General features: G+C 37.9%; 1 protein-coding gene across 1 annotated transcript in view; it reads left to right on the top strand.

Annotated features, from left to right (window-relative positions):
* TINAG (tubulointerstitial nephritis antigen) overlaps positions 1 to 17,343 on the top strand; it is a 74,847-nt gene extending 57,504 nt beyond the window's left edge. The window contains exons 10-11 of the mRNA XM_047797206.1: positions 9,511 to 9,556; positions 16,716 to 17,343. Of these exons, the coding sequence (XP_047653162.1) occupies positions 9,511 to 9,556; positions 16,716 to 16,850 (181 nt within the window). The 3' untranslated portion in view covers positions 16,851 to 17,343. The remainder of the gene's footprint in view (positions 1 to 9,510; positions 9,557 to 16,715) is intronic.
* The last annotated feature ends 247 nt before the right edge of the window (positions 17,344 to 17,590 follow it).

Raw genomic sequence — 17,590 nt, 5'->3', positions numbered from 1 at the left:
TGAACAAATGTTTTGACTGAGGAAGGTGATTATAAGCAATTCCTTAAATTTATGGAGAACTTGGGGCAATGGGTTACAACAAAACTGAGGATGGCTTTCAATTTGGGGGAAAGTACACTTTACCTTCTTGCTGAGATGAGTTTTAATGTCTATGAATACTTTGGATTTGGGGGCGCTGTGCAATGGAGCTTCATTAGTCCCTGGTACAGTGCAACCTTCCAAATTCAGCTTAACACATTACTTTTGGTGATTCTGTTTCATAATCTAACACCTTTGGTGATGGGCGTTGTCCTCAAAATTTCAAATGCAGTAGAATTTGCATGGAAGTGAGGTGCAGTGTAGGTTTATGACTTTCCTGAGATGTCTGGTAGAGGTGGAGGAGACATCAGGAATAGGAAATATAGCAGCTTCTGACTTCATTCATCAGAATGAAGTGTGGATTGGCTGTTGCTGGAAATAGAGAGCACTGCACATTTTTAGAAAGTGTATAATACGAGCTTACCATGTTGGAGTCTGGGATCAGGATTTTATCTTCTGCTTTAGGAATGTGATATATATGACAATTCTGATGAATGAATGAGCTGGGAGGTTTTGGCAAAAGCCTGTGTTGCCATGGCAACTTACAGTGTCTTCTGTAACAGACACATGCAGGATATGACTAATCCTTCAATAAGATCAAAGAGGAGGTCCAGCCAAGTCTATGTTGCACTAAAAAGGGAAAGGTGGCAGAAAAAAGGATTTCACAGATGATGAATGAGTACTACTTGAGATAGTAAGTGACAACTTTGGTTTATTTGCATTGTCAAAATACATGTACCCAATATTATTTCTTTCCATCCCCATGATTCTAGGAATTATGTTCATTATATTTCTGGATACAGACAAGTTGGTTGGATGTGATGACTTCAACCCTGATTGAAATGTTGTTGTGATGACCAAGCTGCTTCCAATCCTACACATTTTCCCCAGTGCTATTATTTAGTTTTTAGACAAATTTTATTGGAGTATAGTTGATTTACAATGTTGCACCAGAGTCATGTTTACAGCTAAGTGGGTCAGTTATAGATAAACCTATACCCATTCTCCCCCCCATCCATAGGTTATCATAGAACATTGCACTCTACAGTAGGTCCTTGTTAGGTATCTATTTCGTATATAGTCATGTTTGTACGTTAATCCCATCCCCCTAATTTATCCCTCCCTCTCCCATGGTTTCCCCTTTGGTCATCTTAAATTTAATTTTGACATCTTCGTGTTTCTGTTTTATAAATAAGTTCTTTTGTATCATATTTTATCAGCTTTCACACATAAATGGTATCAGATGATATTTGCCTTTTAGTCCATCTTGCTCACCATCATGAGCTTTCTCTTTCTGTGGCTGCCGAGAGTTCTTCCTCTGCCAGACTTTCCGTGTTTCCTCCAGGAATTCACGAGACGTGGCTCCGGGCATTATTTCTTGTTCTTCACTCAAGTATGCCCTCTCCTCTTGGTATCGTTTACAAATTACTCCAGGACCACCACCTCTGTCCTCTTCACAGCTCTTAATGATTCCATCCATTTCCTCCTTCTCCTGGTCCTACTTTTCATCGCTTGTGTTAATTGCTCCTTAGACACTAGTTGCAGTTTGGCCACTTACCACCTAATTTTAAAATGTTACCTAACCTCTTTGGGCCTCATTTGCCTTATCTGTGAGACAAAGATATTGGATTAGTGTCAGCTTAATTTTAGAGGCTGTATGATCTCAACTCTGCTGTATCTAGACAAAGAAAACATGTAAATGAATGAGCCTGATGGTTCCATGAAATGTTATTTACAAAAACAGGCTGCGGGCCAGATTTAGCCTGTGAGTCATCTACTCCAACTCCTGAAGTCTCCTTTCAGTGCTAAGATTTTATAAGAAAATAGAAAGCCATTTCTATTCCTAAAATCATAAGACTAAAGTTTACCCTCAAACTGTATCTTCATTAGACACACTTAATTAAATATCATTGATGATGATGGATAATATTGGCCCTGCAGTCTCTCTCCCCCCAGTACATCTTACATGGTGTGAACATCTAAACACAGAGTCTATTGGTATAGTCAAGGCAGAGGAATAATTCCCAGTTTTACAGCAAATCATTCTGACCAGAGCATAAACTGTCTACACTTTTGTCATCAATTTCCTCCATAATCCATTTTATAGGTCAAATTAAATGTGACAGTATACTTAGAAATCTTCTTGCTTCCTGAAATATTAGGATAGGGTAGTGTAAGAAATATACCAGAACTGGAGTTCCCGTCATGGTGCAGCAGAAATGAACCTGACTAGGATCCATGAGCTTGTGGGTTTGATCCCTGACCTCACTTAGCAGGTTAAGGATCCAATGTTGCCGTGAGCTGTGGTGAAGGTCGCAGGTGCATCTTGGATCTGGCATTGCTGTGGCTCTGGTGTAGGCTGGTAATAACAGCTCTGATTCGACCCCTAGCCTGGGAACCTCCATATGCCATGGGTGGGGCCCTAAAAAAAAAATACATCAGAACTCAATAAATTGTATTGTTTCAATGATTAATTAATATGAGGGGCACACAATACACAAAATCTTCTCTGACATGTTTCTACCAGAAAATGATCTTTCATTAATAGTCATCTTCTTCAAGCGGTGATAAAATCTGCAGCTTCTTGGCAGCGTATATCAATAAAAGTACCCAGTCTTGGATTCCGTGAACTCTGTTTTGATGTACATGGTTTTTCAGTAGAAAATGAAGGGGGATGGGGAAAGCTTCATTTCATTTTGCTTTCCCATGTAGTCTATTTTCATTCGTCTCTGATCTGTCGTTGATTAGTACCCTGTGATAGTTCTCCATCCTCTTCAACACTGCTATGCTCACTTAGCCTGAGTATTTTTTTAAATGAAATTACTGTCTTCGCCAGAACATTCCTAAGACAACACAAGCCTGCATATCATTGCTTCGCTTTTGATGAAGTTATCTTTCAAATCTTTGTGCGAAGGGGACCTAATAGTCTATCTACAGTCTCACTTTTAAAAGTGAAATCCTATATCCAGTGTAGTCATATCATTATTATTGACCTAACGCTCATCTGATGTATTCTTTATACTCATATCCTATCTGACTTTCATTTCCTTAATAAGAAGGGTTGGAGTTCCATATCAGGTTCTCTTATGTATTTGTTCCCTGTTTTCCTCCAAAATTTCCTGTTCTATCATAAAATTTTTCACATGTCCACTCTTTAGAAACTTTGCTTTTTATCTGTCTGGCTCGCTGTCCACTAGCACAGAACTGCTCTGCCTAGAAAACGAGTTTGAATTCTTGTCAGTCTATCAGGCACATACTGGGGCCCCAGAAGTAGCAAATCATCAGAAGCATTGAGACATTTTGATCTACATGTCTATAGTATTAACATACCTACTATCAATATAAAATAAAACTTTCTTTTCTTGTTGTAACTCCAGATCCTTAGCTGAATGTGAGATATGCTTTAAAAAATTTGACTCCTCATCCATGTGATCTTGACATGTGAGCTAAAATAATAATTGTTCTTATCACAGAAAAGCTCCTGACTCGGCAGAGAGTCTTTTTCATTATTATTATTTTTTTTTTGCCTTTTATTTTTTTAGGGCCACACCCACAGCATATGGAAGTTTCCAGGTTAGGGGTCAAATCAGAGCTACAGGTGCCTGCCTACACCACAGCCACAGAAACACAGTATCCCAGCCATGTCTGCAACCTTCATCACAGCTCTCGGCAATGCTGGATCCTTAACCCACTGAGTGAGGCCAGGGATCGAACCCACATCCTCATGTATCCTAGTTGGGTGTGTTATCTGCTGAGCCACAAAGAGAACTCCCTCATTATTATTTTTAGTAATCAGCTTTCCTTGGTTCTTTCAGTGTTTTACCTGTCAGACAGAAACCCTGAAAAGCCATGAATTCAAAGGTTAATATGCAGGACCACTATTAGTAGAGAGAATGCAAAAGAAGACGAATTAACTCTGTACTTACACTTAGGCAGTGATCAGTCCACCTGGTCATCAGGAACACATCTCTGCGCAGGGTGAGGCATGTCTCAACATTCGCTGCATTTGATGTCCCTCTCTACTCATTTAACCTTGAAATCCCGCAGTTGACCTTGACTCCTTCTCCCTTTCCATCAATATAAATTAGCCAATAAATGCCATCCTCTTTATCTCCAAAAAAGCTCTCAAGTCTGTGCCTTCTTGTTCATTACTATTGCCAGTGTACTTGCTCAAAAATATCTGTGGAGGGCTGCCTACATCGCTTTTCTAGGTTGGCGACACAGCGGTTGTGAGAATGAGCAGCATTTGCTTTAGAGGGCTTTCCTTCTTATTCAGAGGGTCATCATGTCTTGCTTTAATGAAAACAGACAACATTCATCTTAAGCTTTCAATCGTCTCTCCCTGGAAATTTCCCCCGTGCTAGCACCAGAGTGGTCCCTGTGAAAAACTCTCTGGATCAGGTTACATCCCATGGTTGGATGACTGTCACAACTTTGTAAATACCAAGCTTGGTAGCCTCGAGTGCTCTTTCTGAGCAGAGCCAAATCTGCTTCTCTAACTTTATTTCTGGCCGTTGCCATCGCTCCAGCCATACTGGACCAAGTGCTGCTCTAAGAATAGGCTGAGAGGAGGTTTCCAAGGCTCTCTTGTGACTTTGCCCTTATTGTACCTCAAATTCTACACTCCTGTTTCCAATTCCAGAAGAATTTCTACTCAACTCTGTGAAAGGAGTCATCTTGACCCTCCTGGTTAATTTCCTCATGTGCAACCCATAGAAAAATTGTAAAACATGATTTTATAAAAGTAGCAATTATAGAATTTAAATTATCATTATTATTTTTGTCTTTTTAGAGCCAAACCCATAGTATATGGAAGTTCCCAGGCTAGGGGTCGAATCGGCGTTATAGCTGCTGGCCTACACCACGGCCACAGCAATGACAGATCCGAGCCACATCTGGACCTACACCACAGCTCGTGGTATCGCTGGATCCTTGACCCACTGAGTGAGACCAGGGATTGAACCTGAGTCCTCATGGACCCTAATCAGATTTATTTCCACTGAGTCACAATGGGAACTTCTCAAATTATTTTTATACTTGTTTGTTTTTCATTTTCCAATGTCACTCCCATGAGATTATCAACTTTTTGAAGGCAAAAGAAGTATTTTCTTTGTACTAAACAAGTTGGCACATGAAAAAAGATGAATACACAAGTGATATACTAGAGATTCTGTGCTTTTGTTTTCCAAAGTGATTATTTATGTGAATATAAATATTACTTTAAAAAAGTTGTATATTCAATTTTTTCTTACTTACCATTTCTAATATGATCACCACTGGATCTATGGACCTCAATGGCAAAATCAAACAAAACCAAGGGAGAGGAAAAAAAATTTTTAATCTTATACGAAGTACTTATTCAGTTCCAATGATTTTACTGTCTCGACAGAGCTCAAAATAGGGTTTTAAGAAGTCTACAATTGTTTAGCACAGTTATCTGAAAAGAACAATATCTTTTTAAAAATGAATATGCATAAAGATAGCCATAACCTTAGCCGTACAATATCTTACATCATTCTTTAATGCTTTACTCTGCAGAATGTATGGTCTCTCCAAGAAATATTTTGTAAAAGAGTAGTATTCCAGAACTACCTGAAAACGAGGATATAAGATGAATCCGGAAGGAGAGGCTCAAATGCTCATGTGCTTGAAGTGAGAGCTGTGTCCATAGGCTCAGTGTGGGAGTTATCGGTCCTCAGGCATCCCCAGGGAATGTGGTCCATGGACTATGAAGTTCCCTGATTTTTCAATACCAGAATTTTCCCAGGAGTCACTGAGCAAATAGTGGAAAAAATTTAATTTAACCAGGTAGAAAATAATGGAAAGAACAGTGCAAGTTCATATGACGTTGAATCCCTTGAGGTAAAACAAGCCACCATTAAGGTCTCTCCAGTTTATAAACCTGTGGTACAGTGGTTTTAGATGAACAAGGTTAAGGAAGCAGTCTTGGCAGAGGAGTGTCAAAGCTCTGGTCCATCTAAACAAATGCTTGTGACTAGTCCTCAAATCGAGGAGGGATAAGGGATGGAAAGAAGAGTATCAAGCGTGAATACCAACGAGAGACAAATACGAATGAGCAAATACGAACGAGAGACACAAAGACACCTGATGTCTACGAGATGATATTCGTGAAAAAATAAGCTTATTTCTAAAATTTTCAGCCTGTGGGTACCATGGTAAAAGTCGAATACCACAATTCAGGAAAGCACATTATATATTATACACATAATATACAGTATATAACACATATAATTATATTTCATTATATTATCATTATTATATATTGGGGAAACACATGAAGGGAATCATAGGTCAAATATAGAAGATCTCTCTTCTATAAATGAATAGTATAAATAGTCTTCCTGATTTGTACTAGTTAAGCTTTATCTTTGTTAGATAAAGGTTTTCATTACATAAATGTACCATGATACCAGTGGGAAATAACCTGGAATCAAGTGATTTTCTCACTTGTTTAGAGCGTGGGATATTAAAACAAAAAGATTGACTCATCTGTTTTTCTACCACACTTCTTTGCAGCTTTATGGGAGATTTGATTATCATCTTAGGAAAGACAGAGGAAAGAAAAGTTAGCTGAAGGTCACAGTGCAAACCTTAGAGTCTGTGATGGATGAACCTTGCCTGTCCTTTGACACAGAGGCTGTAACATAGGGGACTATACAGTAGCTTCTGTGGTGAGGTGTGATATTTTCTTTCCAACTAAATTTTGCATAAAGGTTAACATATTTTGTTTATAATTGTTTTCACAAGCACCCAAGCCTCTGAAACTAGCAGCTTCAGCAGCCCTACTTTTCTTTTCATCTCTCACTTTTATTTGAAGGAGATTAACTTTTCTGCCCATTGTGAGAATATTTATAATAACTTGTTATTTATAATAACTTACATTCTCTCCTTGGGTTAGAAATGACTGGTACTTGAAATATTGTATCTTAAAGTTAAAATAAATAGCAATACTTTTTTTGTTTGTTTGTTTGTTTTGCTTTTTAAGGCCGCACCTGCAACACATGGAAGTTCCCAGGCTAGGGGTCAAATTGGAGCTACAACTGCCAGCCTACATCACAGCAACTGCCAGCCTACAGCCACAGCAATGCCAGATCTGAGCTGTGTCTGCAACCTACACCACAGCTCATGGCAACACCGGATCCTTGACCCACTGAGTGGCCAGGGATCAAACCCACATCCACGTGGACACTATATCAGTTTTTAACCTGCCGAGCCCACGAGAGGCATTCCAATCCTCCCAATCCTCTCTTTTGACAAAGGCTTACTTACTGGATCAAGCTTGTTGTGTCCAGATACCTCTTTCTTGATTGGAAGTTCTTCCTTGGTAGCTTAAGCAGGATTTATCTCAACTTCTCTCCATGTATGGTGGGATCTCAGATTAGGGGAACTTCTCCTGCCTATATTATTTTGGAGTGTCAAATGGTTCCTTAGAGTCTTCTGAGTTAGTCTTGTATTTTGTGGAAATAGCTAAAGGAACTAGCAGTCAGTTTGACTGAGAAATACAGGTATCCCGAAATTGTCATGATAGCCATGATGACTAGAAAATGAGCAACTCCAGGTGTCATGATCTATTGCTTGTAATACATAATGAGCTTTGAAGATTTTGGGGGCACACAGTGTGATTGGTAACTTTTTTTCAATGGTGGTAGCATTTCTAGAAAAGTTATAAGGATGTAAGTGCAATTATAACACTGCAAAAAGATTTTGAAAATGGACCAGTTTGAACTTAGACATTAAAGCACCCAGGATATTTGAAACATTAAAATGTTCCAGCCTACTCCTCTGTGCAGCAGGGAACTCAAAAAACATGGCAATCAGGGCAATAATAAAGAATCAGGGACAAAATAAAGAATTGTTCTTTAGTGTTTCCTAACTCCCAAATCACTTTTTCCCCCTCACTCTTGCACCAAGTTTCCCAATGCATTAATACGTTTTCTTGAATGCCCTAAGATCCTCACCTTAAACCTGTCATCTCTAGGCAACATAACTCTGTTATGGTGCCAGCCTTCTATTCTGTATCCTACAACACAAGGAACTATATCCAATCTCTTGGGGTAGAACTTGGTGGAAGAGAGTATGAGAAAAATAACGTATATATATGTATGAAGGTGTCACTGGGCTGTACAGCAGAAATTGGCACAAAACTGTAAATCAACTATAATTTAAAAAAAAACAAGCTTTCTGGAAAATGGACATATTGAAAATGTTTGAACAACAAATTTGTATCTCTTCTTTAGATGTTTGTTATGTAGAGGCATACCACTCTGGTGTTGAGATTTGGGGTATTAGGGCTGGATAGATATGGGCAGAATTATTTTCTCAGAATTCATCAAAGTGCATGAACATAGCAGTTGATATGTTTTCTGCACATAGAACTGATGCCATTCAAGACACCTTGCATTTGGAGACTGTATATTTGTAGGAGAAGCAATTTAACACCTTAAGGAGAACGTGGGGTTTGGAGGCCTGGCTCAGCATCTCTTACTCTGTGATCTGGAACAAATACTGTTATTTCATTGGTAAATAGAGCTTGTTAGTAACATCTACATCATTGGGTTTAGTCAGGGGGAAAAATGAAGTATTATAAGTTTGGACTTTTTTTAATGGTTACCTGCTACATTGAGATGGTTTGATTTCCATAGGTACATGTATATTGATCATTTCCACATTAGGCATATAGCCACTTTATGAAATAATATGTGCATATGAAGATCTCTACATAAATGTTGTTTCCTATGATAACTATCTTTATTTACACTATGATTTTGATCAGTAGTCGTGGAGATTTTTAATTTGCCCATGTAGGGCAGAGTTTCAGAATGTGAGATGTAAGGACAGGAAACATCTTTAAATTCTTTACAAGCTCTGTATCCCAGATAACCTGGGACTTATATCCTTTGGTCAACAAGTTTCTAGCCATTTGGACGTAGATGAGTATATTCTGAACAAGTAAATGATGTTATGGTTAAAAAGAAAACAATACTTGCACATATCTTTAGGCGGTGATGACAGTTTCATAATAAAACAGGGTGAGGCAAAGGGAAACAGAAAAGATATAATTCTTTTTTTTTTTTTTTGTCTTTTAAGGGCTGTACCCATGGCATATGGAAGTTCTCAGGCTAGGGGTTGAGTCAGAGCCATAGCTGCCAGCCTACATCACAGCCACAGCAATGCTAAATCTGAGCCACCTCTGTGACCTACACCACATCTAACTGCAACACTGGATCCTTAACCCACTGAGTGAGGCTAGGGATTGAACCTGCGTCCTCATGGATGCTAGTAAGATTCGTTTCCGCTGAGTCACAATGGGAACTCCAGGAAAAGATATAATTCTAACAAATAATTTGCATTTTATCAAGATGCAACTCGAGCATTTTTAACTGTGCCAATATTTTCTTCTATTATTTTCAGATGGGGCACACTGAAAGGAGCACAGGGGCGGAAGGAAAAGTTTTGGGTATGTAAGGCTTTCCAATTGAATTTCTACTGTGAAGTGAGTATTTCAGAATCATCTGGGTCTCTACCCCCTGTTTTGTATTATTTAATCATATCCTAAGTCCCTGAAATATTGTTTGTAATATCGTATTTTCTCCAGCAGAAAATCCGTTAGAATCATTTATGTTATAGTAATAGTTTTCAAGTTCACTTATTTCACATTGTAAAAGGAGAAGCCATAATTTTTTTTCAAAATGAGAATCAACAGAAAAACTTTTGTTCTATTATCATCTATAATAAAATGAAAGAAATGGTTTGAGGAGTTCCTATCGTGGCTCAGTGGTTAACAAATCCGACTAGGAACTATGAGGTTGTGGGTTCGATCCCTGGCCTCGCTCAGTGGGTTAAGGATCCAGCATTGTCATGAGCTGTGGTGTAGATCACAGATGTGGCTCAGATTTAGGTTGCTGTGGCTCTGGCATAGGCTGGCGGCTACAGCTCCTATTAGACCCCTAGCCTGGGAACCTCCATATACCACAGGAGCAGCCCTAGAAAAGACAAAAAGACAAAAAAAAAATTGTTTTGAGTTCTCTCATATATGCCAAGCAACTTTCTATTCTTACATTTTTGCTACGGATCATGCTTTTGTAATGTTAGTATCATCTATATAGTAACATTTTTTGCCAATTATAAAGTACACGTTTCTTTACTGAGAGCCAATATTCAGTCTAAAAAATAATAGAAAGTTATTTGTAAGAAATTGTCTGAAGAAGATTGGAACATATTGCCTCAAGTATTTGGTTGACTACAATAAACTGATGAATTATCCTAGGTCCGTAGATCATATGCCTTTTTTTTCCCCCCAGAAATTAGGTAATGATATTCATCATAGAATTTGTATTCAAATGTATGCATTAGAGAGCATATCTTATAAAATACTAAATATTAAGGCTTGTACTCATTCGAGTAACTCTTGTTGATTAGATATCTCCACAAGGTGCTGACAAAAGTCAATCACCCAAGTATGAGGTCACCACTTGTATTTGTCATGTTGATCTATAGAGGTGTTATGCTTTTGAATATAATGCTGCTTCTTTGTATTTAAACTGAGCTTTCTTAAATATCATTTCCTTATTAAAATAAAGCTTGAGGTAGCCAATAATTAACACGTGTTCAATTGTTGATATTTATAACATGTGAAAGAGAATATATTATTTTAATATGTACAATTAAGTTTCTGTATGGATTTTTTATTAAATGAATTTAAACTGTTATTCAGTTTCCTAATAATGTAATATTTAGAGATGAAAAACAAGTTCTTTGACTAATATATTCACTTCCAACAGTACCTAGTATAGCACACCTAATAATAACTTGTTGAATGAGTAGGAATCAAAGTGTAAAAGAAAACTTTCTGTGACCCTCTCACCCTCAGTTTCATCATTTTCACCCTAGAGCCCCATGGGCGGAATACACAGGCACACACAGACACACAGACAGACACACACAGACACACTGATTTCATCACTAACTCATTCTCATATATTTAACACGTGCATCCATACTACACTTTTAAACTGCTTTTGTCATAATAACTCCCAATTCTGAACTTACTACTTATAGAATTTTTTCAAAAGTAACTATTTCACGGGCATGGGGCAGGATTTCTTTCTGCTGAGACACTTTTAGATAAATTGTTTAATGTAATAAGCAGGAATATAAGAATCTCACTGAAAATTTAGCATATTAGATTAAACTACATACTTTGGTTGACTTTTTCTTCCACTAAACATGATGCTCATCTTGGGCCAGCATCACATTTGTCGTATTTTTCAATGTGTCCAAAAAGCAAAGCAAAGTGACTGGTACATAATGGAAATATAAACAGGATTTGTTGAATGAGTAAATGAATAACACTAATCTATGCATTCAGGAAAAATTAGTCAAATCACTGAAATAGTTTCATTGTATGAAACAATATTGATTTCATTAAAATAGTAAATCTTTAATATTATTGTACTGTCAAGAGTGCTGAAGGGTCTGAGATATTATCCCACTTGCATGAATGCATTTGAGTCAGAAGAAACGGCTTCTTAATTGGTACTCACAGCCAGGTCAACAGGCAGATGTCACAGCAAGGTCCACACACCTTAGTCTTGCAGGTGGGGTGTTAAGAGGCAATGGAATTTTCCCATGTGGGAATCAGTCTACAACCCATTAAAGAGGGACAGAGAATGATGAATTTTCTACATACAGGAGAGAAACAGACCATCTTTTCTTTTCCTGGAAGGAGAGAAAAAATTATTCCATTATGTTGAGATGGAAAATGTCCTGTGTTCTTACTCTAAATCATAGGCATATAAGTGTCTCTCCAAAGGCCCTGTAAATACCAGACAACCTCCAAAAGCCTGGCTTAATCCCCTTTAACATGTAAATACCCAGGAAGTTAATGTCCCAGCCCTCTGGGCATCCTGGAGTGTTTATAATACTACGTTTAGGACCTTGTCCAGTCCCTTCGGCCCCTCTTAGGGAAATAAGAGAAATTTTAATTATCCTTTGGGATCAGATTGGTTAACTAGACAAGTGGCTACAGATGCTCATGGTATATGATGATAAAATATCTCTGGAAGAAGTAAAATCAAATTCCCTATCTTTTTAATCATATATACTTTTTGTGTGTCAGGAGACCAGGTTTTTGTTTGTTTGTTTGTTTGCTTTTGCAAGACCCTTGAGAAGTTTAGGGAAGTTTAATTTCCCCACAATTGTATATGAGTGTTTCAAAATATTTACAAATAGGCCTATAATTCTGTAAATTATGACAAAAGCAAATGACTTCTGCTACTGAGTAAAATGTATGAAAGAGCAGCAAGCCATAAACTCCACTAAATAAATAGAAAAAAAACCCAATTAATTCCCCACACCTATGTTTTTAAAGAAACTAAAGAACTGATTCTGTTCTGGGAGCATTTGATAGGTTTGAGCAGAAGCTGAGGATTGAACTTTCAATAAGCAAAGAGGCTTCTAGGAGAAAGAAGCTACCTGGGTTGGAATTTAGAGGAACCTCAAACCCAGAGCCATTTCTTCCAATGAATGCTAGAGAAGTGTGAGCAGCTAAGGTTGGGGTGATGGAAAGGCAGAGCGAAACCTTCTATAGCATTGCCAAATCCGGGGTAGGAGGCCCATTAAGAGAACCTACAACACACATGATACATATAGCCCTCAAAATCTTTGAAACCAGGTATAGACTGAGCTTAATCCGAATTTTTCTCTATCCCTGCCCCTACTCAGTTCTTGACTAAATTGAGGGAATTAGTCCCTCATCATTTTTGTCTAGGAGAAGAAAAGGCTTATCTTCTTTGGAAAACCATCCCATTGTCAGTCTCTATACAGTCATCCCTCCCTATCTGCTGGTTCCCCATCCACAGATTTGACCAGCCGTGGTTTAAAAACATTAAAAAACAAACAAACAAACAAAAAAACTCCAGGAAGTTCCCACTATGGCTTAGCAGGTTAAGGACCTGATATTGTCTCTGTGAGGATGCAGGTTTGATCCCTGGCCTCCCTCAGTGTGTTAAGAATCTGACGTTGCCGCAAGCTGCAACATATGTCACAGATGTGGCTTGGATCCAGTGTTGCCATGGCTATGGCATAGGTCATAGTTGCAGCTCCAATTAGACCCTGAGCCCAGGAACTTCTATAAGCTGCAGATGCAGCCATAAAAAGAAAAGGGAAAAAAAAAAAAAACAGAAGTACAAATTTGGAGAACGTGTGCTACCAGATATCAAGACTTTATACAAAGCTACAGTAATTAAAATAGCATTTTATTATTAGCAAATCGAATTCAGCAGCATATTTAAACTATCATTCACCAGGTCACATGTGATTTTTGGAAGGATGGTTCAATATACACAAACCTCAATGTGATACTTCATATTAATAGAATGAAAGAAAAATCACATAGTAATCTTAATAGATGTAGGGAAAGCATTTGGCAAAATTTTAATCTGTTCGTGATAAAAACTCTTAAATTAAGTATAAAGGAATGAACCTCACAACTAACATTACACTTAATGGTGAAGGGTTGTAAACTTTTCCTCTAAGATGAGAAACAAGACAAAGATTTTCATTCTTACCACTCCCTTTTTAATGTATCCCTCGAAATTCTTTCCAGAGACATCTGGCAAGAAAAGGAAACAAAAGCCATCAGAAACATTGTCTCTACTTGCATATTACCTGACGTAATATATTTGTATATCATGTTTCATTGCACTTCTGCTTTACTGTAATTTGAGAATTTTTTTTTTTACACAAATTGAAGATTTGTGGCAACCTTGGATTGAATAGTCTGTCAGCACTATTTTCCCAACGTCATTTTCCCTCTTTGTATCTCCGTGTTACTTTTTGGTAATGATCGCAATATTTTAAACCCTCTATCAGCAAAAATATTTCAACTTGCTGAATAAGCAGTTAATAAGGTGATGGTTAGCATTTTTTAGCAGCAAAGTATTCTTAACTAAGGTATGATATTTTTTCAGACAATGCCGTTGCACACTTAATAGACTACAGTATAGTGTAAACATAATTTTATATGCAGTGGGGAACCAAAAAAAATTCATGTGACTCGCTTTATTTTAATAATTATTTTATTGCAGTAGTCTGGAACTGAACCTGCAATATCTCCAAGTTATACCTGTTTAGAAAATCCTAAAGACTTCACCCCCAAATTGGCTCAAATAAATTAATTCAGTAAAATTACAGGACACAAAACTAACATACAAAAAAATCAGTAGCATTTGTACACACTAACAACAGATTATCTGAAAAAGAAGTAAAGAAAACAATCCTATATACAATGGCATTAAAAAAAAATACTTGGAAATAAACTTAACCAAGGAGGTGAACAATCTGTATTCTGAAAACTGCAAGACACGATGAAAGATATCAAAAAAGTCACAAACAAATGGAAAGGTATCCTGTGGTCGTGAATGGGAAGAATTGATATTGTTAAAATTTCAATACTACCAAAAAAAATCGATAGATTCAATGCAATTCCTATCAAGATTCTAATGGCATTTTTTACACAAGTAGGAAAAAAAAATCCTAAAATGTATACGGGAATTAAAAAAGGCCCCATGTAGCCAAAGCAATCTTTCGAAGGAAGAACAAAGCAGAAAGCATTACATTTCCTGATTTCAAGCTCTACCATAATTTTATAGTAATTAAAACAGTATGGTACTGACATAAAAACAGACAAATAGATTCATGGAACAGAATTGAGAGCCTGGAAATAAAGGTGGAAAAGAAAGTTGCTTTCATCAGAAAGCCAACAATGTGTGGAGAAGATGGATTTGTGTCCCCACAAAAGCAGCTCTAAAGATTCTTCTCGGCCATGAAAGCTGTGGAGGGAAAAGGGGAAGTCAACTTGGCTGATAGAAGGTCAAAGTCATTGACATGGCCCACTGCCTGCAGGCTGGTCCACGCCTTGGGACCTTTCTTTAGATGCTGTCCTGTTCACACTGTTCACACAGTTTGTTTCCGAGATTACCGAAGGGGAAGTTAGGGAAGAGATCTGGTGATCTGTTAATTTCTTTTCTTCATTTCTACTTCTTTGACCTATGGAAAGAACAGGCAAGTCATTTTGCGATCAAAAGATTTGAAGTTTGCTTGGGCCAGGATGATGAGAGCACAGGGGTGTCTGGTTTAAGTTTAGTTACAATATAGCTTTGCTAAAGCCACAGGGCAAAATGGCAGTTTCCTGCAAAGAGCTGCTGACTTTCCTGCCATTTTCTCCTTTTCCTTTTAAAATCATCCATCTCAGTTCATATAGAATAATGTAATCAAAATATAAACTCATCCACTTGCTCTCCTGCTGGAAGCAACTCAACAACTTATCATTTTGACCATTATTTTCTCAGTCTGGATTTCCTTTCCTCTCCTTCTAGCCTCATACACGACGACCCACTTCGGCTTTATTATCCAATGACAACAGTTCTGTTTCATTTCACTGTTTCGTGCTGCTTTATGCTTTAATATTTATGTTTTTACTGTTCCCCTTCACCTGACTCTCCTCTCCTCCTGTTTTTATCTGGTTAATTTACTCTTAGGCTTTAATATGCATCTCAGGTGGCACTTCCTATGTGACAACTTTCCTGAACCATTCAGATAAGTGAGATGCCCCTCTACTGACCTCAGCAGTATCTTGCAAGTATTTCTCCCTTAGTACTCACCTTACGGTGCTTGTCCTTTGTGAGACCATGTGCTCTCTGAACACAGGATATTGTTTATCTTGGATCCTCCCATGCTTGGCGCCGGATCAATCACTCAGCAAAAAGTCTATAGTGTAGCTTTTGTGTCATCTTTTGATGCAGAAGATCAAACCCCCATGCATATGTTACCACTGTGCTCTGTGGGATCCACCAATTCTGGTTAGTGTGAACATGAGTATACATGTGTGTGCATGTAATTTATGAATAATAGAACTATTTTGTCCTTATTTAGAAAAGATTTAGGTCCTTAATAATTACAATCTATAATAACTCAAAGGCATATATAGACTACATATGAGTACCCTGTAATTTTATTTTATTTTATTTATTTTATTTATTTTTTTAGGGCCACATCCAAGGCATATGGAGGTTCCCAGACTATGGGTCAAATTGGAGCTGTAGACACTGGCCTATGCCACAGCCACAGCAACGCCAGATCCAAGCTGCATCTGCAACTTACACCACAGCTCACAGCAATGCTGGATCCTTAGCCCACTGAACAGGGCCAGGGATCAAACCTGTGTCCTTGTGGTTACTAGTCAGATTCATTTCTGCTGAGCCATGACAGGAACTCTCTATTTTATTTTATTTTATTTTATTTTTATTTTTAGGGCTGTACTTGTGACGTATGGAATTTCCCAGGCTAGGGGTCAGATCAAAGCCGCAGCTGCCAGCTTACTCCACAGCCATAGCAATGCAGGATCGGAGTCTCATCTGTGACCTACAGTACAACTCTCACAGCAACACTGGATCCTTAACCCACTGAGCAAGGCCAGGGATCAAACCCACATCCTCAGTGGGTTCTTAACCCACTGAGCCACAACGGGAACTCCGAGTCCCCTGTTATTTTAAAGGCTGGGTTTAAAAATATCCAAGTATGATACTCAGCTTTTCTCATTTTTTGTTTTTCTGCAGATTGCTGCCAATTCCTGGGGCAAGTCATGGGGAGAGAACGGCTATTTCAGGATTCTTCGAGGAGTAAATGAATCTGACATTGAAAAGTTGATTATCGCAGCTTGGGGCCAACTGACAAATTCAGATGAACCATAACATATCATTAAATTTCCATAAGGCCATGCATTCAAGTAACCCTTTAAATTGAAGTTAAGCAATGTGAGGTTCTCTGTGACAGCAGAATCTCTGCCTCTTCACCTTGTTATTGTAACATGCTTGTTTTCTTGTTTCACCCCAGGCTTTTTGCTCTTGCTTCCTTTATATGTAGACACTAACAGAGGACAGCAAGTGGCTAACTCCCTTTCAAGTCCCCTGCTAGTCTTTATTTCCCTCTCAGGACAATGTTCTTTTTGACTTTGATATTTCATAAACTGTGTGATGGCACTTGTTTTCAAAGTGCAGAGCATTTGTCTGCAGAGATGATCTGTTTTCTGACTTTACCAATGAGGACCCCCAAAAGCAATGAAAACATCAGTTTACCATTACGAGTTTTTTCCCACCAAATAATGCTTTCTTAATCCAGACTTTGCTTACATTTTGACAAAAAAAAAAAAAAACAATAGAAATAGATTGTTTATCTCGATAAGCTAACATTTTGGTTCTTTTCATTTGCCTAAACTGAACTCACCATCTGAGCTCAAAAGGAGAGTGGCTCTCACAGGAAATAACTCCACTTTTTTTTCACTTAAAAAGTTTTTTTTTTTTTTTGGCGTATATTTATTTACAAAGTTGTGTTAGTTTCAGGTGTGCAGCGAAGTGAATCAGTTGTACACATATATATATACCTGTTCCGTTTCACATTCTTTCTCCATATAGGTTATTACAGAGGATTGAGT

The sequence above is a fragment of the Phacochoerus africanus genome, chromosome 9, assembly GCF_016906955.1.
Source record: "Phacochoerus africanus isolate WHEZ1 chromosome 9, ROS_Pafr_v1, whole genome shotgun sequence".
In the NCBI taxonomy this organism is placed as follows: Eukaryota; Metazoa; Chordata; class Mammalia; order Artiodactyla; family Suidae; genus Phacochoerus; species Phacochoerus africanus.
This window is presented reverse-complemented; position numbering and strand designations above follow the sequence as displayed.